The 26,361-nt window shown below is 47.6% G+C and overlaps 1 protein-coding gene across 3 annotated transcripts in view; it reads left to right on the top strand.

Annotated features, from left to right (window-relative positions):
* The window catches only part of USP5 (ubiquitin specific peptidase 5), a 2,313,977-nt gene that overhangs the window by 2,252,990 nt on the left and 34,626 nt on the right, over nucleotides 1-26,361 (top strand). For all 3 annotated transcript variants that reach the window (XM_044079605.1, XM_044079604.1, XM_044079606.1), the window contains exon 18: nucleotides 9,490-9,643. In XM_044079605.1, the coding sequence (XP_043935540.1) occupies nucleotides 9,490-9,643 (154 nt within the window). The remainder of the gene's footprint in view (nucleotides 1-9,489; nucleotides 9,644-26,361) is intronic.

Below are 26,361 nucleotides of genomic sequence, written 5' to 3'. Positions count from 1 at the left end.
GCAAGCGCACCCTTAGTTCAGCGGCCTTTACTCTGAGGTCTTTGAACCACCTGACGCACTTTACGAGATTCCAGAGGGATCTGATTAAGGAGCTATCCGATACCCTCTTAGGTAACCTGCCTGAGGAGCTGGCCCAGACGGTTGGATCTCAGCTGGTACAATGTCCATTTCGAACTCGTCCATGAGGCTCATTTCGTATGCGGCCGAAGGGGTGAGTAGAGCCGGTACAGGCATTGCTCTACGGAGACAAGCCTGGCTCCGCCTGTGACATTTCGCGGAGGCCTTCAAGTCTTCATTCGCCGACGCCCTCTTTGATGGGTCCTCCCTGTTTGGGCCCAAGGTGAAAGACACACTTACCCGCTGTGAACAGGAGGGTAAGACTCTGACTGCCGTGGGGCTCGATTTTCCACTCCCTTCGGCCTTATCCCAAGGCTAAAAGAGGAGGGAAGATGTGGTTCCATAGATCGCAGAAGTCTTACCCTCTCAGCAGGAAGGTTCCCCTCCAGAGGCAGAGGAGGGGAAATTATCAGGAAGACGCCGTCCCAGAGGCGGCAGAGGCCCCGCAACACTGGAGACCGCGAGTCCTTTCGTGGCTCTTCAGCTTTCATAGTCCCTGAGGGATTGCCCGACTGTGCTGCTCCGAGCCAGTCGGGGTCGTCAAGCACCTGAAGGCCTGGGAAGGGATCACTCAGGACCGATGGGTGCTTCGAATTATCGCCAGAGGTTTCTCCATCCCATTCTGCTGTCCCCCTCAGTCCAAAGAATCCTGGACCCGCCACCCAGTCAACGGGATACTGCAGCCTTAGAAATTTCAAAGCTGCTGCAAAGGAGTCATCCAACGGTCCCCGCAGACCAGATCGGATTAGGGACTTACTCAAGATTCTTTTTGTGCCAAAAGACCGGGGACTTGAGGCCCATTTTGGACCTAAGCAACCTAAACCGCTCAGTCAAGAAGTCCAAGTTCAATGGTCACTTTACAAACCATTCTCCCATTGTTGGAGAAAGGTGTTTGGATGTGCTCCATAGACCTCAAGGACGCCAGATACCATATCAAAATACATCAAACGTCCAGGAGACACTTGCGCTTCAGCCTAGGAGGCAGTCATTTTCAGTTCCGTGCGCTGCCCTTTGGTCTCACCACAGCCCCCAGGGTGTTCACCAAATGCTTGGCAGTAGTGACTGCTCACTTGAGGAGTCTAGGATTCCAGGTGTTTCCGTCTAGACGACTGGCTTCTAACTGCCACCTCCAAGCATCTACTTCACAGAGCCTGCAAGCCACAACATCACTGGGCAATTCCCTCGAATCACCTTCAGTTGGCCAAAGTCTGTGTTACGGCCATCTCAAAGAATAAGATTCATAGGGGTAGAGATAGATTCAAACCAGATGGGTCTGTCTACCTGCAGACAGAATTCAGACCATACAAAATCAGGTTCGAGCCTTACTCCCCAGGTCCAAAGCCCCAGCCAGAATGGTCCTGCAGCTATTGGGATCGATGTCTGCCACAGTTCTGCTAGTTCCCTTGGCAAGGTTACACATGAGAATCCTCCAGTGGCTTCTTTCAACTCAGTGGTCCTTTCAGGAACTCCCTCTCAATCATCTAATATGGATCACAGAATCTTGCAGACGGGACCTTCGCTGGTGGCTAGTGTCCTCCAATTTGGATCAGGGACCCTTTGTTGTTCCTCCTCCGGCGGCCACTTTGACCACGGACGCCTCCCAGACGGGGTGGGGGGGGCATTCCCTGGGCAGGTCAGTCCAGGGCAAATGGCACCCGGAAGAGACCCCTCTCCACATCAACATCCTAGAAATGAGAGCAGTACTCCTGTCCCTTCAAGCCCTTCACGATTACCTCCCTCAGGGCGTAATTGCTGTTCACTCAGACATGTCAGTTGTCTGGTACCTGAACAAACAGGGAGGGACCAGATCCTATCCTCTTTGCAGAGAAGCGATGAGAGTCTGGGAATGGGCAGTCTCGACCAAACGCTTCCTAGTGGCTACTCACATACCGGGCAAATCCAGTGTCATAGCCGACAGGTTGAGCAGAACCATCCTCTCTCCTCACGAATGGTCTCTGAATATGACTATTACAAGGCAGATTTTAAGCGAATGGGGAGATGTCCTTCATGGATGCACATCTATCCAAATTTTAGCCGTTGCAAGAGGGCTACTGGCATCTGGGGGCAAGAAACACTGAGGGAAAATGGCTGGCTGACGCTTTATTTATGCCGAAAATAGAGACGACGCGGGTGAAGTGCTTATATCAGCCGGGCCGGACCCGGACTTTGAATCAAGCCACTGCAGGGCTGCCTGACGACAGGACAACGACCTCTTCGCGACTCCTCTGAATGCAGTGCAAGAATTTTTCTCCTAACCCGGCCCGGGAAGAGCCCTATGGACGCTAGTCCATCCTTGGCCCACCGCCTGCTTTATGCCTTCCTCCAGTTCCTCTCCTACCCAGGGTAATTCAAAAGGCATCTCTTAGGGAGCAAGATGATCTTAATTGCTCCTTACTGGCCTCGTCAAGTCTGGTTTCCCTATCTTCGGAAACATGCTCTGGAAGGTCCATGGTTCCTGGACCAGGTCCCAGACCTACTGATTCATCAGTCGGGACTACTACACCAGTCCCTACACACATTAAAATTGACGGCCTGGCTCCTCCTCTTCCGACCATAGTCAGGAGACATGCACTAGACCCAGATGTCGTGCACATATTGTCTTCAGCCCACAAGTCTGCTACGAAAAAACTGTATTCTAGCAAATGGAAAAGGTTTGCTATCTGAGCTCAACTCCGGGGCCTGGACCCCATTTCTACTCCCGTGGCAGAAGTACTCAAATTCCTGACCTCTCTTTTCAACCAAGGCTCTTCTGTTTCTACCATCAAAGTACAATTGGCAGCGATTTCTAATTTTCATGAATCCATAGACCCACCTTTAATGAGCAACAGGTTGTGTAAGACCTTCTTGAAAGGTGCTGCTCTATTAAGACCTCCGATTTCTCATCCTGCACCTCCATGGGATCTCGATATAGTATTATGTGCCTTGACTTCTTTCCCCTTTGAACCGGCAGCTACCTGTGATCTAAAGTTTCTGTCATGGAAGACAGCCTTTCTAGTGGCAATTACTTCAGCCAGAAGGGTTTCAGAACTTCAAGCTTTGTCAGTGAAACCCCCGCACTTAGTTTTTCATACAGACAGGGTATCCCTCAGACCAAATCCTTCTTTTGTTCCTAAAGTCTGTTCTACTTTATGCTTGCAACAGTCGTTAGAGCTCCCAGTTTTTTTCCCAAAATACTCCAATAAAGCGGAGTTTATTTTCCACACACTAGATGTCCACAGGCAGTTACGTTTTTATTTGGATAGGACCAAACAATCAAGGAAGACAGATCAGTTGTTTGTGTCCTTTGCAGAAAACAAATTGGGCAACGCGGTCACAAAGGTCACTATTGCCAAATGGATCAGGGACTGTATTACTCAAGCTTATATTTATTCTAACAAAGAGCTTTCCACCTCTGTCAAGGCTCATTCTACAAGGGCTATGGCTACTTCCGTAGCATTTCATTCTAAGCTTGCTATTGGTGACATTTGTGCTGCGGCTAGATGGTCTACGCCGCACACCTTCATTTCTCACTACAAATTAGATGTGGCATCTAGAGGACGAGCTTCATTTGGTTCCACAGTGCTCAGGAGTGTTTTCCAATGAGCCACCCGGGATTTAGGTGCTAGGGACGCTGTCCCATCAGTCAGAATGTAGGCGAGATAGGATCACATAACATCTTTTAGTTATGTACTCATCATAACTTCAGATGTTTGGGATCCATCTCGCCACATTCCTAATAACCCACCCTCCTTCCCCCTTCCTTGGAGATCAGAGGATATCAGAAGGTCCGAATCCTGTTGTTTCATCTTGAAACATCTAACAATGTTATATAAACAAGCTGTGCATGTGTGCATGAATGCGGACAAACAAGATCTGGGGGATTAGTGGTGGTGCATCCTGGGATAAAGATAGCTCAGCCAATTAGAGGCCTCACTCTATAGCATAAGCGTGCCGAGTCGGAGCCGAGGGATCGGCTCCGAACCCATCAGTCAGAATGTAGGTGAGATGGATCCCAAACATCTGAAGTTATGGTGAGTACATAACTAAAAGTTATGCAAGGTACCTGTGTTACTTCCACAGGATGTTAAGTGCACTTAGCTAAGCAATTGTGCAGACTGCACAGCTGAACGATTCGTAGTCATAAGTCATGAATTTTAATGTGATCTATTGTCCTCTATTTTGCTAAGGGTGAGATGCACCTTAAGTGAGACTCATAGTCATGCAAAATGAGTTGTACTTCTGAGTAGCATATGTGCAAATTCCAGGCCTTGATTTTTTTCTGCTGATCAAACACCTTACACAGTATTACTGCAACACACAGACATTGCAGCTCATTCTGCTGTAACAAGTGCTTCCTTTGCTCCTCCTTCCTGTACCCCACAATGTTTTTAGTTATATGGTATGGTTTTATTATTTGAAGGGATTAGAAAAAGTAACACTTTGCCCAGTGACCATGCAGTCATTCAGATGCAAACATGCAGTACTAACATTTAATCTGAAGTAGTTAATTTATCTGCAACCTGTGGGTATTCGGATCCATATCGGATCCGAGCCAGCAACATTTTATCAAGCATCTGCTCCAAGCTCCTCCCCTTACCCATAATCCCTCACCTCTCCTACCTTCCCTCAGATCTCATTTGCCACTTTATGCGTACACATCGTGGTCTCTGTAGCTCCAAGTTGGGTGTAGCAAGTGGAACTTTTGATACTTAAGTTTGTGTGTGAGAGTAGTTGTTTGTGAACAACCCTTCCTCCCCTTCGTCTTGTCGTCGGTTTGTTTAAAAAAAAAAAAAAAGTAGTTAGAAAGTTTGTGTTTTTGAAATAAGAGTAGGCCTAGCCAACCCCTGTGTGTGCGTGTCTAGTTTAGCGTTTGGCTGAGTGGAGTGTGTTATGGCTGACCAGTCTAAACCAATGTTTAAAAAGTGCACAGTGTGTGGCCACAAGCTTTCACCAGCTGATGGCCACACTCTGTGTGTTATTTGCCTTGGTGTTCCCTATCTTAATTTTCCATGTGCTGTGTGTGCAGGGTTCATCCCCAGAGCCCTAAAAGAGGGGAAGGTGAAACTGATAGCCAAGGGCCTGCTACCAGTTTCTGCCTTAGAGACTACGGCCTCGACATCGGCTCCTGTAGCCGACCAACCCCCCCCTCCCCCCAGGCTGGGACTCAACCTCCCTCTAAGCCTGCTGAGGTGGGGAAAAAAGCTAAGGATAAGGACAAGAAAGAGAGAGAAAAGGGTAGATAGGCACCACAAGCGATCTCCTGAGCGGGAGCCTTTTCCCAGTCCACCTGTGAAAGTTGTTAGGACCACTTCTCCTCGGCTCCATTCCCCGAGGTTCTCCCCGGAGCCGACGGAACCCTTGGACCAGAGGCCTTCTTCGAGTTCGTCTCACAGGGCCAGATCTGAGTCGGTCGCCTCCTTACGGTCGACTCGGAGTCTATCGGAGCTTGCCGTGGACAGGATGATGCGGAGATTCATTCAGACCCAAATCCAAATGGGAGTCTTGCCAGGCCTTTCTCCAGCCGTGCGACTTTCTCATGCCACGGAAGGAGCGGCTAGGGCGGCTGGGACTGGCGTAGCTATGAGGTGGCAAGCCTGGCTCAGACTTTGTCAATTCACAGACTCCTTCAAGGCGTCTTTCACAAATGCTCCCATTGATGGTTCCTCCCTTTTTGGGAAGACAGTTCGTGACACTTTAGTCCAGAGCGAGAAGGACAGGAAAACTCTGTCTGCCGTCGGAGACCGCTTCTCTAGCCCTAAAATATCCTTTTCTAGGAATCGGAGAGAGCAGAAGAAGATGTGGTTCCGAAAATCTCAGTTTTCCCAGGACACTCGGGACAACTCATCCACTAGAGGCAGAGGGGGACAAGACAGACGCCGCCCTAGAGGCAGAGAGGGAGACCTTCTGGGGCAGACATGAGCAGCAACCCTGAGGGGTTGCCCGACTGTCCCTACTCTGGAGACAGTCAGGGGAAGATTGTCATTGCACCTAACGGCTTGGGAGTCTATTATGATGGACCATTGAGTGCTCCAAATAATATCTAGAGGATACTCCATCCTGTTCATCGCCCCACCCATCCAATCAAAGCACCTCCCAGATGTCCCACCCGCTGAAAGGGAGGCCACAGCGCACAAAATTTCAAAGCTGCTTTTACAATCGGGCCATTGAATTGGTCCCCTCAGATCAGTCCGGATTAGGCGTTTACTCCAGGCTCTTTTTAGTGCCAAAAAAGACAGGGGACCTCAGACCCATATTGGAACTGTCAGCCCTGAACCTGTCTGTAGCCAAGCAGAAATTCCAGATGGTCACCTTACAGTCCATTCTACCTTATCTCTGAGGATGCGACTGGATGTGCTCCATAGACCTCCAGGACGCTTACTACTACATCAAGATTTGCAGAAGTTGCAGGAGATTTCTTCGCTCTCGGCTGGAAGCCAATCATTTCCATTTCAGAGCCCTACCCTTTGGTCTCACCACAGCCCCCAGCGTGTTTACCAAATAGCAGCGCCTCACCTGCGGCTTCAGGGAATTCAGGTGTTTCCTTAACTAGATGATTGGCTCCTCACTGCTACCACTAAGTGTCTACTTTGCATGGCCAGAGGCTCCTTCCTGCATCTTGCAGTCAATCTAGGGATCACCATCAACATCTCCAAGTCCTGCCTGAACCAGACACATACCTTGGAATTCATAGGGGCTTGGTTGGACACTCTACTATTGCACATTTTTCTCACCAAGGACAGGGTCCAGAACCTACGGGCCCATGTGTCAGTGATAATCGGCCCCAGGACACCGATGGCGAGTAACGTTCTTCGCACCCTAGGCTCTATGGCAGCAGCAATTTCAATTCTGCCATGTGCTCGCCTTCACATGAGGGTGCTTCAGTGGACCTTGGCAGTTCAGTGGACTTGGTTAGGCCTCCCCATGGACTACCCTATTTGGATCAGCAGAGCTGCAAGACTTTTCTTTGGTGGCTCCAATCGCTGGAAATCTTGGCAGGTCGTCCATTCTTAACATCCCCAGCCCAAGTCACAGTGACCACGGACGCCTCCCAGCTCGGGTGGCGGGGCACTTTTTGGGAAGGACAGTCCAAGGCACGTGGTCCCAAACCGACACCAGACTGCATATCAATGTTCTGGAGATGAGGGCAGTGCTTTTAGCATTGCAAGCCTTTCACACTCTTCTTCCCCCGGGGATGATTGCAGTTCAGTCAGACAACATGTCCGTTGTCTGGTACATCAACAAACAAGGGGGGACCAGATCTTACCCTCTCTGCCGCGAGGCCATAAGAGTGTGGGAGTGGGCGATTTCCACCAGTCTGTTTCTGATTGCAACGCACATCCCGGGACGCTCCAACATTTTAGCAGACAGATTGAGTCAGGCCATTCTAATGCCATAGGAGTGGTCTCTGAAACAGTAGCAGAGGAGATCTTCCTAGCGTGGGGTCACCTTTGCTGTGATCTCTTCACATCTCCTTCCAGTGCGAAGTGCAGCGAGTTCTTCGCTCTGATCCCCTCCCCAGGGGACTCCCCCAGAGACACTCTAGTCCATGCTTGGCCTCCCGGGTTACTGTACGCCTATCCCCCGCTTCCTCTCATTCCGAAGTTTCTTCAGAAGGCTTACCGACTGGGGTGCAAAGTTATCCTCATTGCCCCATTCTGGCCTCATCAAGTGTGGTTCCCCTTCCTCTGGTGTCATGCTCTAACTCCTCCACAGATTCTGGATCCATACCCAAATCTCATATCCCATCCCTCGGGCATCAGTCCGCCCAACCTGGACAGCCTCAAGCTGACTGCTTGGTTGCTCCAGTTTCCCTGATCATCGTGAAAGTACAACTGGCAGCCATATCTAATTTTCATATCAGCGAACATTTGAATGCTTTGGCCTTCTTGAGATAGTGCAAGGCCTTTCTAAAAGGTACTTTTCTCTTGTGTCCCCTGGTTAAGAATTCCATCTCTCCTTGGGACCTTACTCTAGTTCTGCAGGCATTGGTGGCACACCCTTTTGCACCAGCAACTTCAGTAGACTTAAAATTTCTGTCCTGGAAGACCGCCTTTTTAGTGGCCATTACTTCGGCTAAAAGGGTTTCTGAGATCCAAGCTTTGTCTGCCGTGCCCCCCTACTTGTTCTTTCATAAAGACAGGGTGTCTCTTCATACGAACCCTTGTTTCTTACCGAAATTGGCTTCTGAATCTAATATTAACCAGATGATTAATCTGCCTGTGTTCTTTCCAGATTTCCAGAACAAGGGTGAATATAAGCTGCACTTGCTAGATGTTCATAGACAGCTTTGTTTCTGTTTACACAGGACTAAACAATTTTGTAAGTCTGACCAATTATTCGTGTCCTTTTCTAGACCCTTTTTGGGCAAGGCCATTTCCAAGGTCTCCTTAACCAGATGGATTGCACAATGTATTCTGCAAGTCTGTTGGGATAAAGGCCTATCCCCACCTGGTCCTATTAAAGCTCATTCTACCAGATCTATGGTAACTTCTGCTGCTGTTTGGTCTAGGGTTTCTCTGGATGATATCTGTGCAGCAGCAACCTGGGCAAGGTCACATACATTTGTCTCTCATTATAAGTTGGATTTGATCTCTAGAGGGAGAGCACCCTTTGGCTCTGCGGTGCTCAGGAATATCCTTCCATGAGGACCTCCCAGGAGTTTTGGTACCTGGGGACTCTGTCCCACAGGTTGAAGATGACGTTAACTACTTCAGATAACGAAGTTATGTACTCACCATAACGTTCCATCTGAGTAGTTATACTTCATTTTCTGCAACCGTCCCTCCCTCCTTCCCCCGGACCTGTTCTAGGTTAACGTTATTGAGTTGCTAATAGTTTGGTTAGTGGCAAACTCTATTTGAGGGAAGGTAGGAGAAGTGAGGGATTATGGGTAAGGGGAGGAGCTTGGAGCAGATGCTTGATAAAATGTTGCCGGCTCGGATCAGATATGGATCCGAACACCCACAGGTTGCAGAAAATGAAGTATAACTACTCAGATGGAACGTTATGGTGAGTATTTTATAAATGTATCACTTGCAATTTTTCATATTCTGTCCCTTCTGCAGTGACGAAAAATTACAGATTTACTATAGTAAGTAACATTGTGCTGATTGCATTTAACACCTGTATTTGCTTGTTAAAACTGAAAACAGTCACATTGCTTTTTAGTCATATATGATGTCAGCTGGAGAATAGAATTGTGGGTCAGGCCTGTGCAAAATATTGATTTTTTGGCATGCAGCTTGATGAGCCTAATTTATGGTTAAAAATAGAATGGCACAGTCTTGCTTCATCTGACTTGTAGGAGTTTATACACTGGTTCAGGGCGATGAAGGCCATATGTTAGGACAAAGACCTCTAGGGCATAGGCTGAATGTGTCGTCCTCTTTTTAGAGTAACAATTTGGAGCGGGCCGTTGACTGGATATTTAGCCACATAGATGACCTGGATGCAGAAGCAGCTATGGATATCTCAGAGGGGCGATCGGCTGCAGACTCTGTCTCAGAATCTGTTCCTGTTGGACCAAAGGTTCGGGATGGACCTGGCAGTAAGTTTGTTTTTATTATTTTTTGGCATTTTGGTTTTGAAATGGATTTTTTTTTCATATGCAGCTGTGGCCTTGCAAAATAACAAAGGCATGTTAATTAGTGAAATACAGGCAGGTAACTTTAATATTAATATATCATGTATAGACTTGACAACAATGTAGAATTTGTTTGGTAATATAATTATGTGCTGTTATATCAGCAGTCAGGAGGCAAGTCCCTGACAAAGCTGCACACACAGATGTTAAGTTGTCAATCTCGCCTTCATTCTTGCTGGATGGGTTCGGAGCTGATCCTCTGCTCCGACTCGTCCACTTACTAAAGCTCGAGAGCTTATTTTACCGGCTCGAGGCAACCCTATATCCCATAATGCTAGGCATTAACTCCCCAGATCTCGTTTGCCGCTTTCGCTTGCGAGGTGCGTTTTTTTACCGGCTGCTGGTAAGTCTTGTATATAGAGTGTTCAGTCACCCTTTTTGAGTAAATTTTTTTTTTACCTAGTTTTCTTTCAATAGTTAAGTAACTACCCTTAACTCTATTACTTTTTATATACCTTCCCTTTTTTATCCCTTATATCCCTCCCCCTCCACTCTTAGGTTAGGCCTTAAGCCTGCCCCTTTCCTATTTTTTCTTAGGGATCCTGTGGAGTGTTTGGGTGTGTCAGTATCCCTATTAACATTTTATTGTTAATTTATAAATTTCGAGAGTGTGTGTGTTTCTGTTACTTTTGTGGACCCTCGACACTGTTATGTCGAAGGAACTTAAAGAAGCTAAGGTCTCAGGCTTTAAGAAGTGTGACTCGTGCTGTCAGAAAATGTCTCTGACAGACTGTCACACTTCTTGTGTTTACTGCCTGGGACCCCTGCACCTGCAGGACTCTTATTCAGTATGTCATGCATTCAGTCCAAGAGTCCTGCAGGAGTGCAGGAATAAACTGATACTGAGGGGCTTGTTAAAGCCCGAGGGCTCCCCAACTAAGTCTGCGTCAGGGAGGCCCTCGAAACCTGCAAAACCGTCGGCTCCAAGTACTAAGCCTTCGGCTGCTGGCTCCTTGTCTGTGCCTAGATCGGCTCCGGCTGGAGCCGATCCCTTTGAGTCACAAGTTCCGGTCTCGGCACCACTCGGTGCCGATACCTCTGAGCCCATGCTTGCGCTGTCGGCTCTGTTGGCTCCATCTAAGAAGAGGTCAAGATCCCCTTCATTGGAGTCCATCCATTTGACTCCGAGGTCTCCCATGCTCTCGGAGCGGAGCCATCGGAGCTGATCTTCTCGATCGTCCAGACTTTCAGATCACGACCTTGAGAGAGTGGTAAAGTAGGCTGTTAAAGTCTCAGGTATTGGCCCAGATGATCTCTAGCCCGTCTCATCAGACGGTGGCTATTTTGACTCCATCTATTTTTCCTCCTTCGACTCTCCCTCTGAGTTCGGAGCCGTGACCATTGTGGCGTCGGAGCCGATACTTCCCCCTTCGGCTCCTTCGTCTTCCGCTCCGATCTCCTCTTTGATACCTTCATTGGAGGGATCCGGGCGCCTGATCTCTCTCGTCGGCTCTGAGGGGGCGAGTGGCATCGGACCATTGTCCGACCCCGTTCTCCCTCTCGGAGCGTCGGCACTGGTGAGCTCGGCCCCATCGGCCTCGGAGCCTTCCCTGTCGGTGCGGCCTGGGGTTCCTACCTCTTCGGAGCGGGGGCCCTCTGGCCTTTCTGATAGGGGAGCCTTCGAGGTGATGAGGAGCATACTCGTCCCAGGGCTTAGTCAACGGTCAGCTCCATCAGCTCCTCCCACTACAGTGCCTGCTGATGTCTCTTCTCACTCTCTTGCTCCCAGACCCAGAGATCCAATGCCTCAGGTTTCCCCACTGGGAATTTCTTCCTCTTTCAAGGCTTCTCCTGACCTGTCAGCGGAGCCTCCATGTAAGAGGAAGCATGTGGACTCCCCTGAGTCTATTACATCTGACACCGACTTGGATGAGTCGGAGGGATCCCCAAAGTCCCCCTCTGAGGATGTCTCTTTCTCAGACATCCTGGAAATCCTGAAGCAGAGGGGGAACTGGTCTTCTCTTAATCCTTCCGAGGACGAGTCGGTGTACCTGGAGGCATTCGGTTCTCGACCCTCCACCTCCCGGGTTTCTCCGCCTTTCGACCCCCTTATGGAAGTAGTGGCTCGGAAGGTGTGGTCGGCCCCAGATTTGGTGGAACCCACCCCTCGGAGGCCATCTAAATTCATTACAGCACCAGTCGACAAGCAATTCCTGACAAAAGGTATACCGGCGGATGCCATGGTGGTGGCTGCAGCCACCAAGAAGGAACTAGCTGATCCTTCAGTACCTATCCATCCTCCTAATAAGGATTCTAGGACCATGGGTAGGTACGGTAAGCGAATGTTTTCTTCAGCGACCTTTGCCATGCGGTCGCTGAATTACCTGCGTCACTTCACCCGCCTTCAGAGAGATTATTCTCAAAGAGTTGGGAGAAGTCATACAGGATCCATCAGCTGCTGGGTCCCAGTATAAAGTAAACTCACAGCTTGGAACCGTGAACTCGATTGTTAACTCCTCCATGCGTCTGATTTCATATGCAGCCGATGGAGCGAGTAGGGCCGCAGGCACAGGAGTGGCCTTAAGGCGTCACACCTGGATGCGGCTGTGTAATTTCTCGGACCCTTTCAAGGCGTCCTTCACAAATTCCCCTTTTGATGGTTCGGCTTTGTTTGGACCTCAAGTGAGACACCTTGACCAGATACGAGCAAGATGGCAAGACTCTTTCTGCCGTAGGAGTCCGTTTCTCCATCCCTTCAAGACCATACCCTAAGGGTCAGAAGGGTGGGAAAATGTGGTTCCGCAAATCTCAAGGAGTCACGTCTGACGCAAGAGATCAGTTTACCCCCAGAGGCAGAGGGGGTAACAACAACAGACGCTGCCCCTAGGGGCAGAGGGGGTCCACAAAACCAGGGTAGCAGGGAGCCTCTCTCTGACAAAACCCTTCCAGTATCCCTGAGATGTTGCCCGATTGTCCACCTTCGGAGGCAGTCAGGGGAAGATTGTCGCTGTACCCAATAGCCTGGTTTTCCCTTACTCAAGACAAATGGGTACAGTCGATCATATCTGAGGGTTACAAAATTCCCTTTATGCAAACCCCAATTCAACAAAAGGGAACCCTTCTAGACGTTCCACCCGGTCTAAGGGACTAGCAGTATCAGAAATTTCAAAACTGCTAGCAAAAAGAGCCATCCAGCCAGTCCCAGCAGACCAACTAGGATCCGGAATCTACTCAAGGTTCTTTTTAGTACCGAAAAAGACAGGGGACTGGAGACCAATATTAGATCTCAGCAAACTGAATAAGTTTGTAAAGAGAACAAGATTTCGGATGGTCACACTACAGTCCATTCTGCCCTTTCTGGGCAAGAACAATTGGATGTGCTCTGTGGACCTTCAGGATGCGTACTATCCCATCAAAATTCACAGGCACTCCAGAGGGTTTCTCCGCTTTCAGCTGGGGGCCAGTCACTACCAATTCAGAGCCCTGCCCTTTGGTCTCACTACAGCCCCCAGAGTGTTCACCAAATGTATGGCAGCGGTTACGGCTCACCTGAGATGGCAAGGATTCCAGGTGTTTCCATATCTAGACGACTGGCTCCTCACTGCCACCACCAGGCATCAACTTCTCCAAGCCAGAGCTTACACCATTCACATTTGCAGAGGGCTAGGAATCTGTATAAATTTAGAAAAGTCTGCCTTGTCGCCTTGTCAGTCTATTACCTTTATAGGCGCCAACTTGAACACCGTACAACTTTCAGCAAAGTTAACAGACCAAAGAGTCTTAGATATTCAAAACCATGTCCAGGTTCTTCTTCAGAGCGACAAAATTCAGGCCAGGTATGTCCTGAAAGTATTGGGTCTTATGGCAGCCACCATAACACTTCTTCCCCTTGCACGTTTTCACATGCATCTTCTACAGTGGATGCTGTTCGCCCAATGGTCTTTTCAGCAACTCCCCATGCACCACAAGATCATGATAACTCAAACTTGCAAAAGTCATCTGTCCTGGTGGATATTGTCCCCTCAAGTCCATCAGTGCAGACCTTTTGTTCCTCCTCCCCCTGTCGCCACAGTGACATCGGACGCCTCCCTGATCGGGTGGGGGGGGGGCATTTTCAGGGTAGGATGGTCCATGGCACTTGGCAACCTTTCGAGCGCCACCTGCACATAAATGTCCTAGAGATGAGAGCAGTGCTTTTAACGTTGCAAGCCCTCCACGACTCTCTTCCCCTAGGAACTATTGCAATTCAAACAGACAAATATGTCCGTAGTGTGGTATATCAACAAGCAAGGCGGAACCAAGTCCTATCCCCTGTGTCAAGAGGCACTCAGACTTTGGCAATGGGCGATCTCCTCTCAGCGGTTTCTGATAGCAACGCATATCCCCAGGAAGTCCAACTTCATAGCGGACAGGTTGAGCAGAGCCATACTCATGCCACACGAATGGTCTCTCAAACAATCGGTAGCGGAAGAGATTTTTTCAGAAGTGGGGTCTTCCTTGCTGCGATCTTTTTTGCTACATCCCAAAACAGCAAATGCCCCGAATTCTTCACCTTCTTCCCCCTTCCAGGCCATCCCCTCAGAGACGCTCTAGTCCAAGATTGGCCTTGGGGGCTTCTCTATGCCTTTCCACCCTTTCCTCTAATTCCACAAGTAATTCAGAAAGCAACCGCCTTGAGAGCCAAGTTGATTCTCATTGCCCCTTATTGGCCTCGACAGATATGGTTTCCGTTCCTACATCGTTATCTTTTGGTATAGCCTTGGCATCTGGACCCAGCTCCAGATCTGTTGACCCATCAGTTGGGGCAGCTGCACCAATCCCTACATTCTCTCAACCTCACTGCTTGGTTGCTCCACTTCCGTCCTTAGCCAGGCTTCCTATGATTTCTAATCCCGTTCGGGATATCATAGTAGCTTCCCTTTAAATCTTCCACCAGAAGGATTTACACTAGTAAATGGAAACGTTTCTCCTTCTGGACAAAGGCAAGGAATATAGATCCTTTTACTGCCCCAATTCATTCGGTCTTAGACTTCCTAGCTGAAATTTTTAATTCAGGGTCTTCTGCCTCTACAGTAAAGGTTCAGTTGGCAGCCATATCGAATTTTCATACAGGCTTATCGGACCACAACATCATGTCCAATAAGCTTTGCAAAGCCTTCCTTAAAGGTGTATATTTACTTAGGCCTCCGATCAAAGATCCTCCACCTCAGTGGGATCTTAATTTAGTCTTAACATCCTTAATTCTCCCCCCCTTTGAACCTGCATTCCTCCTGTTCATTGAAATTTCTTTCCTGGAAGACACTTTTCCTAGTCGCCATTACTTCTGCTAGGAGAGTATCAGAGCTTTACGCCCTCTGCATTCGTCCTCCCTACGTAATCTTCCATAAAGACAGAGTTTCTCTAAGGACTAATCCATCCTTCTTACCCAAGGTGGCTTCGCAGACAAATTTAAATCAATCAATTGATCTCCCAGATTTTTTCCCAAACTATACTAATAGAGCGGAGCAAAAGCTACATTATCTAGATGTTCACCGCCAGCTCCAGTACTATCTGGATAGAACCAAACAAATAAGGAAGTCTGATAAACTGTTTTTATCGTACGCAGAAAATAAGAAAGGCCTTCCTGTTTCCAAGGTAACCCTATCTAGGCGGCTGTCTTCTGTGATTACATCTATTTATCAGCTCAGAGGCAGGGAATTAACTTCTAAGCCAAAAGCCCATTCAACTAGAGCACTAGCTACATCTACAGCTTTTCAAGCTAGACTACCAGTAGACACTATCTGTGCGGCAGCCACATGGGCCTCTCCTCATACCTTTGTTTCACATTACAAATTGGACATGGCCTCCAGAGACAGAACAGCATTTGGTTCCACCATTCTTAAGAGTCTGTTCCAATAAACCACCCAGGATGAAGGTGCTAGGGACGCGGTCCCATCCAGCAAGAATGAAGGCTAGATTGACAACTTAACATTGAGAAGTTATGTACCTACCATAACGTTCCATGTTAGTTGTCTTCTCTCGCCTTCTTTCTTGCATCCCACCCACCATCCCCCTTGCCTGGACAGACCGAGAAGATCTTCCCTTCCTTGAAGGGTCCTTTTATTCCCTTGTTCACCATCTAGGTGTCCTAGGATATATATAGTGCAGATAACTATCTTTGGAGGTTTTTATCCCTCTTCCTCCTCCTTCCAGTTGGAGGATTTTGTTTTATTGGCCTATGCTAGGTTTTTCAGCTTCCAAACGAGATCTGGGGAGTTAATGCCTAGCATCACGGGATATAGGGTTGCCTCAAGCCGGTAAAGTAAGCTCTCGAGCTTTAGTAAGTGGCCGAGTCGGAGCCGAGGATCGGCTCCGAACCCATCCAGCAAGAAAGAAGGCAAGAGAAGACTAACATGGAACGTTATGGTAGGTACATAACTTCTCATTTTGTATACTACTTGCTTCTTGAAATTTACTGTGGGAGTCAGGTGAGTACTTTGCAAGAAAGAAACATACGAGACGGAACCATATAGGGGACAAAAATCTCTATGCATCCCCTAAACTTTGGTGAAGCTTCTTCCACCCATGACATTGATTCAACCGGCTTCTGTTACACATAGAGGGCAGGCTTTATTTAAGAGATATTTGTGAAATTTCTTTTGGCCAGTTGACATTTTATTTAGCCAAGTTTGTGGCTCTTGGCTAGACAGTTTGTAGTTTTGGCATACATAGTGACATTGAGTCACATACTGGACAGGTTCGGCAAGAAGTTTTATAACCTCTGCTACTCTAGGAAGTAGGGCTTTTAACTGCCAGAGTAGGGCTTTTAACTGCCAGACACACATATATTGTATTACCAAAGATACATTACTAATCTGTAAGAATATATGTGAAGAGGTCTCAGTGTCCTCAGAGGATGTGTCTCAAAACTTTTACAGATTGTTGGTCAGTAAACCCATGCTAAAATGCAGCTGCCATCAGGCATGGTCATCACATAGCATATTTGGTTAAGTATACAGTCCCCACCTAGATATAGCAGAGCAGCTGCACAAAAACAGTTGATGTTCTTCATGTTTCACTGTTGCAGTCATCATCTCTGGATTATCCCTGCTGTGGTAGCCCTCGGCCGGCCCGAATACCAGAGTCAGTGTTTTTCTGCGTTGGCTGCAGTCGCCTGTAGTCTGACGTCAGGTTGTCAGCACTATAAAGCAAGGCAGCCAATGTCATTACATCAGTCTTTCTTGGAGCCCAGCTGAAAACGTCTAAAGCTAAATACCCCTTTGGGACCCTTTTTTCTTGCACTAACCGATGTCCGATAAAGTTAACAATTGTCTCGTCTGTGGAAACCAGATCCAACACCGAGACTTCCATTCTTACTGCGTCACTTGTTTAGGCCCAGACCACAACGTCCCCCAGTCCCACTTCTGTGCCCTCTTTAATGCGAGAACCATTCACCGTAGAGCTGTTATTGTAGACAGCTATTTTCATGTTTCGTCTTCACATTCTGAAATACCTTCCATCAGCCAACAATCCATGGACATTCCGAAAAAAATGCAGAGATAAAGATAGAGACAGACCACACAAGGCTACTACCGACTCTACCGCTAAGCAGGTTGTCATATGTTCTTCGTGTTTCACCGTTGCAGTCATTACATTCGGGTTATCTGCTTGCAGGTAGCCCACAGTCGGCCTGATTGTCAAAGTCTTGGGTCCTGCGTCGGATGCTGTCTCATCGTCCATGTGTCAGGCAGTCAGGGGTATAAAGCATGCATCCGACGCCATTACATCAGTCTTTCTTGCCGTGCGATGCCCGAAGTAGAAGCAGTTTGCAAGTGCCCATCAGCCAACTCCTGAAATTTTCGTTTTCGAGTTTCAGATCCGAAGTCTTCAACTAAGCTAAGTACCCCACTGGGGATCCTTTTCCTTGCTCTAAACCGATGTCAGTAAAAGTTAACAATTGTATTTCTTCTGGAAAGCAAATACCCCATAAAGATTTTCATTCGTACTGCATTCCTTGCTTAGACCCAGACCATGATGTAACTCGCTGTCGGTTTTGTGCCTTATTCAAATCTTGAACTATTCGTCGTCGGTTCATTTTTCCATCTAAATATTTTGGTACTCAGTTCATTTATCCAGAAATGGCTTCGGTAAGCCACCCGACTACCGACATTCCGAAAAAACGGAGAGACAGACCGCATAGATCCAAAGCTGCCGACGACGCTTCTCCTAAGCTACAAATTTATAAAAGACCAACTGAAGGCTTCTCCTAAGATAGCTGCTAGCTCGTTGCTAGCTCACGGTACTCAGTGAGGCCCTTTCGCAGCCCTGATACCCACTACTTCAGATTTGCAGGCCTCTACTGAGACCCATTCGGAGTCCAGTATGCCGCAAGATGCTTCCTCGACTGTGGAACCTGCGGATGTCTTTACCTTGGATGGGTCCAGAGCCGCTGTGCAGGCACCGGCTTCTGAGGGTGTATTCAGGCTTACTGACTTGCATATTAAACCGATGCCATCTTCTTCAAGGCCTAAAACTCATCCTACGCCTTGACATCCGATGCCCAGACCACATCGTCAGGCCCCTATGCCTAAAAACAAATGATAAGAATGGCTGAAGATCATATTACTCTAATCAGGGGAAGCCACCCGTCTCCCTCTAAGAGACCTAGAACTGATTTTCCTTCTGATCATGATTCTGAAATTTCTGTTTTCTCTGATGACCAGGAGTTGCCCTTATCTACCTATGAGGATTCTGATGCAGAGGACTCAATTCCCTTTGCTTCCCCTGCAGAGAATTTCTCTTTTGGTGAAACTTTGCATACTCTTAGGGAGCATTTCTGCTGGGAAAGCCAGGATTACTCTGACTCCTAAAAGAGGCTTAGGGAATTCTTACTCCTACCTCAACACCGGCCTTTAGCTGTACCTCCTGTAGTAGATATTGTAGCTGATGCCTTCTTGGAATCTAGCCTGGCCCCTGACACTTTACCTCCAGCTCCCAGAAAACCTGACCGGTATTAGAATACCTCACTCTCACAAGTTCCTCCCTTAAGAATCCTACTGCGGATCTTGAGACCATTTCACAGGGACCCAAAGGCATTAAGGCTAATACTGTCAAAAACCCTACCCCCTCTGATAGAGATTCCAGGGCCCTGGACAGATGGTGTAAGAAGGTATACACTTCTGCAACTTTGGCCATTAGGGCCTTAAACTGCCAGTTTCATATGTTAAAGTATCAGCAGCATATTACTGGATTGCTTAAACAGAAAATGCTGATGATTCCTGACTTTGCTGAAAATAAAGCATTACAGGATTTAATGCATTCTGCTGAACAAGTTGGAAAACATATTTTGCAATGTGGTTTTGATTCATTAGAGGCATCCTGTAGGGCTGCTGTCACTGGGTCTGTACTTAGAAGGCATGCTTGGCTTAAAGAGCAATCTTTGACAAATCATGTTAAAGCTAAATTACTGGATGCTCCCTTAAACCAAGATCGTCTGTTTGGCAACAAGGCAGAAGTACTTAAAAAGATGCAGGAAAAAGCTAAATCTATGCAAACTGTAAGATTTCCTGCAAGTACAGCCTCCCAGATTTAGCAGGCACTGGCCTTTTAAGAATTGGTCCTTTCCTGCCTCTTCCAGGCCTTTTCAGTCCAAACCCAGACCCAGTAGACCATCCAGGCTTCAGTCTCAAGTTATTCACAGGCCTAAACATTGGGGGACTCCCACATACAAAGCTGGGAGTAGCAAGACACCTCCTATAGTAAACTGTCACAATGAATTAATTTTAAACCTTCCAAGCCCTGCTCAACTGACTGTCCCTTTAGGGGGAAAGATCGCCCTGCATGCAAAAAACTGGGAATTCATTACCCAAGACAAATAGGTTTTAAATATAGTTTCTCAAGGATACAAATTCCACTTCCACTCCTTACCAACCCCAAACGGTTGGCCAGACCTACCCCCAAATCAGTGGGCAGAGGCTCAAAAGCAGGATGTCCTTCAAGGATGCATCTGCAGTCCTAACATATGGGTTGTCCTGCCTCAGGCAGCCCTTCGGTCGGCCGGATTCCAAAGTCTGGGTCTGGCCTCGGCTGATGTCGCACTTCACCCGACGTCATAGCTGCTGTTTATTGGGTATAAAGGCATCAGCCGACGCCATTTTCCTCCGTCTTTCTTGCCGCGCGGTGCCAGAAGCAGAAGCTGTTCGCAAGTGCCGGTCGGTCAGATCCAGAGATTTCTACTACCGAAGACTTCTAAAAAGCTAAGTACCCCGTTGGGGACTCTTTCTTGCCTCAGCCGATGTCAGACAAAGTAAATAATTGTTTAACTTGTGGGAAACAAATATCTCATAAGGATTTCCACTCTTACTGCCTTCCTTGCTTAGGCCCAGACCACGACATATCAGCTTGTCTAGCCTGTGCTTCCTTCAACCGACGGACACTTAGACGTCGGTCGGAGTTTGCAGAGGAGTTTTTTGGTCCCGCTTTTGCATACAAAATGCCGTCGAAGACTCCGACTACTCAATTAGCTAAAAAGCGCAAGGAAAAGGACCGACATTCGCGGCCCGCGGTTTCGGCTGAAACCACGGTTAGGCCAACCACGAATGTCTCTGTTTCGGCAGAAACCGAGCCCCCGGATGTTCTTCGTGTTTCACTGTTGCAGTCATAACTGTAGGGTGCTCCTGCCAGCAGGCAGCCCGAGGTCGGCCAGAATCCCAAAGTCTGGGTCCGGCGTCGGCTGTATAGGCTAGTACCCTGACGTCAGTACGCTTTGGTACATAGCCCTCAGCCGACGCCATCTTCTCCAGTCTTTCTTGCCGTGCGGTGGAAAGCAGCTCGCAAGTCGTTGGTTGGCGATCGAACAGCGTATTTGGTTGTTGTCGGTCCTTCTTCTCTTCTCAAAGCTAAGTACCCCATTGGGGAATCTTTTCTTGTTCCTCCGATGTCAGAAAAGTTAATAATTGTATAGCGTGGGAAACAAATACCTCATAAAGATTTCCACTCTTACTGTCTACCTTGCTTAGGCCCTGACCACGACGTTTCTTGTTGTCGGTTCTGTGCCAGGTTCAACTCTCGTACTATCAAGCGTGAGTACGATTGGGCTTTAAATTATTTTGGCAGACGCTAATTATAGAATGTCGCCGGACACTACCGAATCCAAAGAAGCGAAGACAAAGACAGGCCGCGGGTCCAAACAGGACTCGTTGCAGCTGGAGCCAGTCCGTTCGGCTGTCCAGTGAGGCGCTTTGCAGCCCCTGTCGTCCGCCACTTCTGAACCGATGGCGATACGGACTCCCATGGGGAGCCATCAAGGCCCACTATTTTAACTGCTGCAGGACCTTCGGACGCCGCCTTCAGATGGGTCCGGAACCGCTGTGCAGGTACCGCTTCTGAGGGGGTTTTCAGGCCTACTCACATTACTATTTCAAAGGCAAAGACAAAGACTCCTGTTAAGTCTAAAGTTCCAGCTCAAGCTGCTTCTGAATCCACTCCCAAGACACAAAAGCAATTATTGAGGATGGCTGAAGATTTGCTTACAATGATTAGGGTTCTCACCCTCCTGAGAAAAGGCCTCGACAGGATGTTACTCTGGATTCCTCTGACCAGGCTTCTGTATCTTCTGTTTCTTCCTCAGATCAGGACTATTCCTTTCCCCTTATGAGGATTCGGATGCTGAGGACTCTTTACCCTCGGCCTCTCCGCCTGAGGATTTTTCTTTTGGGGAAACCCTGCATGAGATGAGGGAACATTTTCATTGGGAAGGACAGGAATATTCTGCTTCCAAGAAGAGGCTTAGAGAATTTCTTCTTCTTCCTCAGCATAGGCCTTTAGCTATCCCTCCTGTTTTGGACATTGTAGATGCTTTTTCTGCGGCTAATTTGAATCCTGATTCCATGCCTCTCCTGCTCCTTCTAAGCCTGATAGATTTTATAGGGTTCCTGACTCTCATTTATTTTTATTTAAAAACCCTTCTGCGGATCCTGAAACTATTTCTCAGGGCTCTAAGGCTGCTAAGGTTGCTACTTCTAAAAATCCTATTCCCTCTGAGAAGGATTCTCGTGCTTTAGACAGGTGGGGAAAAAAGGTATATACTTCTGCTACCCTGTCTGTAAGGGCTTTAAATTGCCAGTTTCATATGTTTAAATATCAGCAATTTCTTTTGTCTGTTTTAAAGCAAAAGCTTGCTTCCCTTCTTGCTTGTGCAGAGGATAAGGAACTTCAGGATGTTTTGCATGCTACTGAACAGGTTAACAAGCATAGCTTACATTGTGATTTTGATGCTTTGGATGCTTCTTGCAGGCTGCTGCTCTGGTACTGTTATTAGGAGACATGCCTGGCTTCGTGAACAAAGTTTGCCTGAACAGGTTAAGGCTAAGTTATTAGATGCCCCTGTTCAACAAGATGTTCTTTTTGGATCTAAGGCTGAGGAAGTTATTAAAAAGATGGAGGAAAAGGCAATGTCTATGCAGACTGTAAAAGATTTCTTGCAAGTTCAACCTCCTAGATTTTCCAGGAATTGGCCCTCTAAAATTGGTCCTTTCCCGCCTGACAGGCCTCAAAGGGGAAGATATAGACGCCCAGAGGTCGTGGTCAAGGCCAGGCCTCTTACAGATCTAGACAATGGACTGCTTCTTCACCTAGAAGGGAGAAGACAGATCCCAATCTCAAAGAAAGCAAACTCAATGACTCTCTCTTGGGCTTCAGGACCCCTTCACCTGGACGCCTCGGAGGAAAACTGTCTCTTTTTTACAGACATTGGACTCATATTACCCAGGACAGATGGGTATTGGACGTGATTTCAAAAGGTTACAAATTCCACTTTCACACTTTGCCAAGGACTCACGGTTGGCCAGATCTGCCAAAACTTCAATGGTCAGAGGCCTTAACTCAAGTGGATGCTCTTCTGGCCATGAGAGCCATAGAGCCTGTTCCACTCTCGAAATGGGAAAAGGGTTTTATTCAAGGCTGTTTCTGGTTCCCAGAAAACAAAACTCTTGGAGACCTATTCTGGACCTTTCTGTGTTAAACACCTTTTTGGAAATTCCAAAGTTCAAGATGCTTACTCTGCAACCGCTAATTCCAATGCTCTCTCAGGACGCCTGGATGGTGACATTGGACTTAAAGGAAGCCTATTTACATATTCCCATCAGACAAGAACGAAGGAAATTCCTCAGGTTCAAGGCAGGTTCGAGGCACTTTCAATTCTCTGTTCTGCCCTTTGGTTTATCTACTGCGCCCAGAGTCTTCACCTGCGCCCAGAGTCTTCACCAAGTGCCTGGCACCAGTAGTGGCTTACTGCAGACTTCAGGGGATCCAGATTTACCCCTATTTGGACGACTGCCTTATTCAGGCAGACAGCAAAGATCTTCTGCTTCAACATCTGGACTTTGTTCAACGTCTACTCCTCCTACTGGGATTCTCAGTGAACATAAAAAAGTCACATTTGATCCCTTCTCAACAAATGGTATTCTTGGGAGCCCTCTTAAATACAACCTTACAAAGGGCCTTCCTCACTCCAGAAAAACAAATTCAGCTGGCTTCTACTTTCACCACCTTGGCAACACTATCTCAGCTCACTGCAAGGAAATTCCTGCAGGCTCTGGGCTACATGGCTTCCTGCATTCTGCTGATTCCAAACGCAAGGCTTCACATGAGAAAGCTTCAATGGTATCTGAAAAGTGTATGGTCACAGCATTACCACGATCTGGATATTCTGATTCCTCTGATCCCCTGCCTTCAGAAGGAGTTCCTCTGGTGGTCCAGGGCATGCACTTCAAACGAAGGAAAACCTTTTCGTCTTCCTCAACCTACTCAAATCCTAACCACGGACGCCTCGGATTATGCTTGGGGAGCACACTTTCTAGACAATTGCCAACAGGGAACCTGGACAAAGGACCATCTTCACTGGCACATCAATCTGAAGGAAATGTTGGCAGTTCAAAACGCCCTTCTAGCCTTCAAGAATCTTCTACAACCAGGCCCTCTGCTAATTGACAGACAACACCACGGTCATGTGGTACATCAACAAGCAGGGGGGTTCTCATTCATACCCCCTTTGCAGACTAACTATGGGTTTATGGGACACAGCTCTAAATTTGAATCTACATCTCCAGGCTCAATTCATTCCAGGGAAACAGAATCTCTTAGCAGACAGCCTGAGCAGAAACATTTCAGATCCTCACGAATGGATGCTAGACACCAACTTGTTCAACAGGATTACTGCAGTTTGGGATGTCCCCAGATAGATCTGTTTGCATCCCATCTCAATCATCAGCTGCCTCTTTGCACCAGGTCCTTCCACAAAGCAGCTTGGAGAGTGAATGCCCTGTCCTTCAGCTGGAGAAGCCTTTCAGCATATGCCTTCCCTCCTCTTCCTCTACTACCTCGGGTATTACTGAAAATAAAACAGGACAAGCCCAAGTTCCTCATCTTGATTGCTCCAAATTGGCCTCGACAGTTTTGGTATCCAACTTTAAAGCTCCTGTTCTCGGGGCCTCCTTGGATTCTCCCACTGAACCCTTCGCTTCTGTCCCAGCATCAGGGTCAGTTACTACATTCCAATCTCAAGACCCTTTACTTGGCAGCTTGGCTCTTCAAAGGAATTTGATTCCTTCTAGTCTTCCCAAACAAGTTTTGGATGTTCTTTTGGAAGCTAGACGGCCTAGCACTAGGAAATCCTATGCCTCTAAATGGAAGAGGCTTTCTATTTGGATGCAGGACCGAGGTTCTGATCCTCAGGTACCTGATCTCTCTTCTATTTTGCTTTACCTTTCGGAACTTTTATCTAAAGGACTTTCCTTTTCTTCCATTAAGATTCATGCTTCTGCTATCTCTGAGCATTTCAGTTCTGATCCTCCTGTTTTTTTCTCATCCTTTGGTGAAGCAGTTCTTGAGAGGGGCAAAAAATTTGCGGCCTCCAAGGACCCCTCCTGTCCCTGCCTGGGATCTTAATTATGTTTTAGAAAAACTTACTTTGCCTCCTTTTGAGCCTGCTGCATCTTCAGATATTAAGTTTCTATCCTGGAAGACTGTTCTTTTGTTAGCATTGACCTCTGCCAGAAGGGTCTCAGAGTTGCAAGCTCTCATGGCTGTGGAACCATACCTTATTTTCCATCAGGACAGAGTATCCTTGAGGACCAATCCTACTTTCATGCCTAAAGTGATTTCGAAAGTGGCTTTATATCAGACTATTCACCTTCCTACTTTCTTTCCAAATCCTCAAAACAAAGGGGAAAGGATTTTGCATTCATTAGATGTGCACAGACAGCTACGATTTTACCTGGACAAGACTAAAGATTTCAGAAAGTCTAACCAATTGTTTCCTTTGCCTCCAGTTCTCTTGGAAAACCTATTTCTAAACAAACTATTTCCAAATGGATTGCTTATGGAATCAGATTTTGTAAAACTCATCATGGGAAACAGTTTCCAGGTACCATTAGAAGTCACTCTACTAGAGCAGCTGCCACTTCTACAGCTTTCCTCAGAGGAGTCCCTACCAAGGATATCTTGGAAGCTGCCACTTGGAGTTCTGTGCATACTTTTTCCAAGCACTACAATCTCCCCTTGTTTTCTAAGTCCAGGGCAGGCTTTGCCTCTGCTGTCTTGCAGGGTATTCTTGCCTCCTTCTTCTATCTAAAGCCTCCTCCCTTTTACACTGCTTTGGGATTCCACCTACAGTTATGACTGCAACAGTGAAACACGAAGAACATAGTACAGTTGTGTACACCTACCATAAATGTAGATGTTCGAGTGTCTTCACTGTTGCAGTCGTGGTTTCCTCCTCCTATCCCTCTTTCCTTTTTTGTGGTGTATTTGTGTTTCCTTGTTGGATTCATTTTTGGTAAGTTGGGGACTTCTGACATCTAGGGCAAGAAAGGCTGGAGAAGATGGCGTCGGCTGAGGGCTATGTACCAAAGCGTACTGACGTCAGGGTACTAGCCTATACAGCCGGCGCCGGACCCAGACTTTGGGATTCTGGCCGACCTCGGGCTGCCTGCCGGCAGGAGCACCCTACAGTTATGACTGCAACAGTGAAGACACTCGAACATCTACATTTATGGTAGGTGTACACAACTGTACTTTCTTCCTTCGGCCGAAAGCATGCTTCCGATAGCCGAGGCCTCACAGAGCATGGCTGAATCTGCTACTGAATTTACTGCTACAGAAGCAGGCACCCTGGATTTATCAGACACTATTCCTTTAGACATAACTACCCCTGCACGTGGGGCTGCTAGACCCCCTGCTTCCATGTCTATCAAGGCTTTTGCCAGGGCTAAGGCAGCTAAATCTTCTAAGGCCTTGCCTGCCAAAACTCCTTCACATAGGTCTACCTCTAGTTCCCAAATACTCAGCCTGGCTGAGTATCTCATTTCTTTGATCAGAGGATACCAACCTCACCCAGACAGGGCCTCTCAGCCCCCTCCAGACAAGAGGCCTAGGACTGAACCTCTGGAACCTGTCTCTACAGATTATTCCTCGGATGACTCAGACCTTTCAGACCCTCACGAAGGCCCTTATTCTCCTTATGAGGATTCTGATGCAGAAGACTCCATTCCTTCTGCTTCTCCTCCTGAAGAGATTTCCTTTGGGGAAACCTTGCATGCTATGAGGGAACACTTCCAATGGCAGGGCCAGGATTTTTCAGATTCAAGGAAAAGGCTAAGGACTTTTTTACACTTACCACAGCATAGGCCTTTAGCCATTCTGCC

This window comes from Protopterus annectens, chromosome 8.part0 (genome assembly GCF_019279795.1).
Source record: "Protopterus annectens isolate FY-2018-M chromosome 8.part0, PAN1.0, whole genome shotgun sequence".
Classification (NCBI taxonomy): domain Eukaryota; kingdom Metazoa; phylum Chordata; order Ceratodontiformes; family Protopteridae; genus Protopterus; species Protopterus annectens.
Note: the sequence above shows the minus strand (reverse complement) of the source record. Positions and strands in the feature narration are given on the sequence as shown.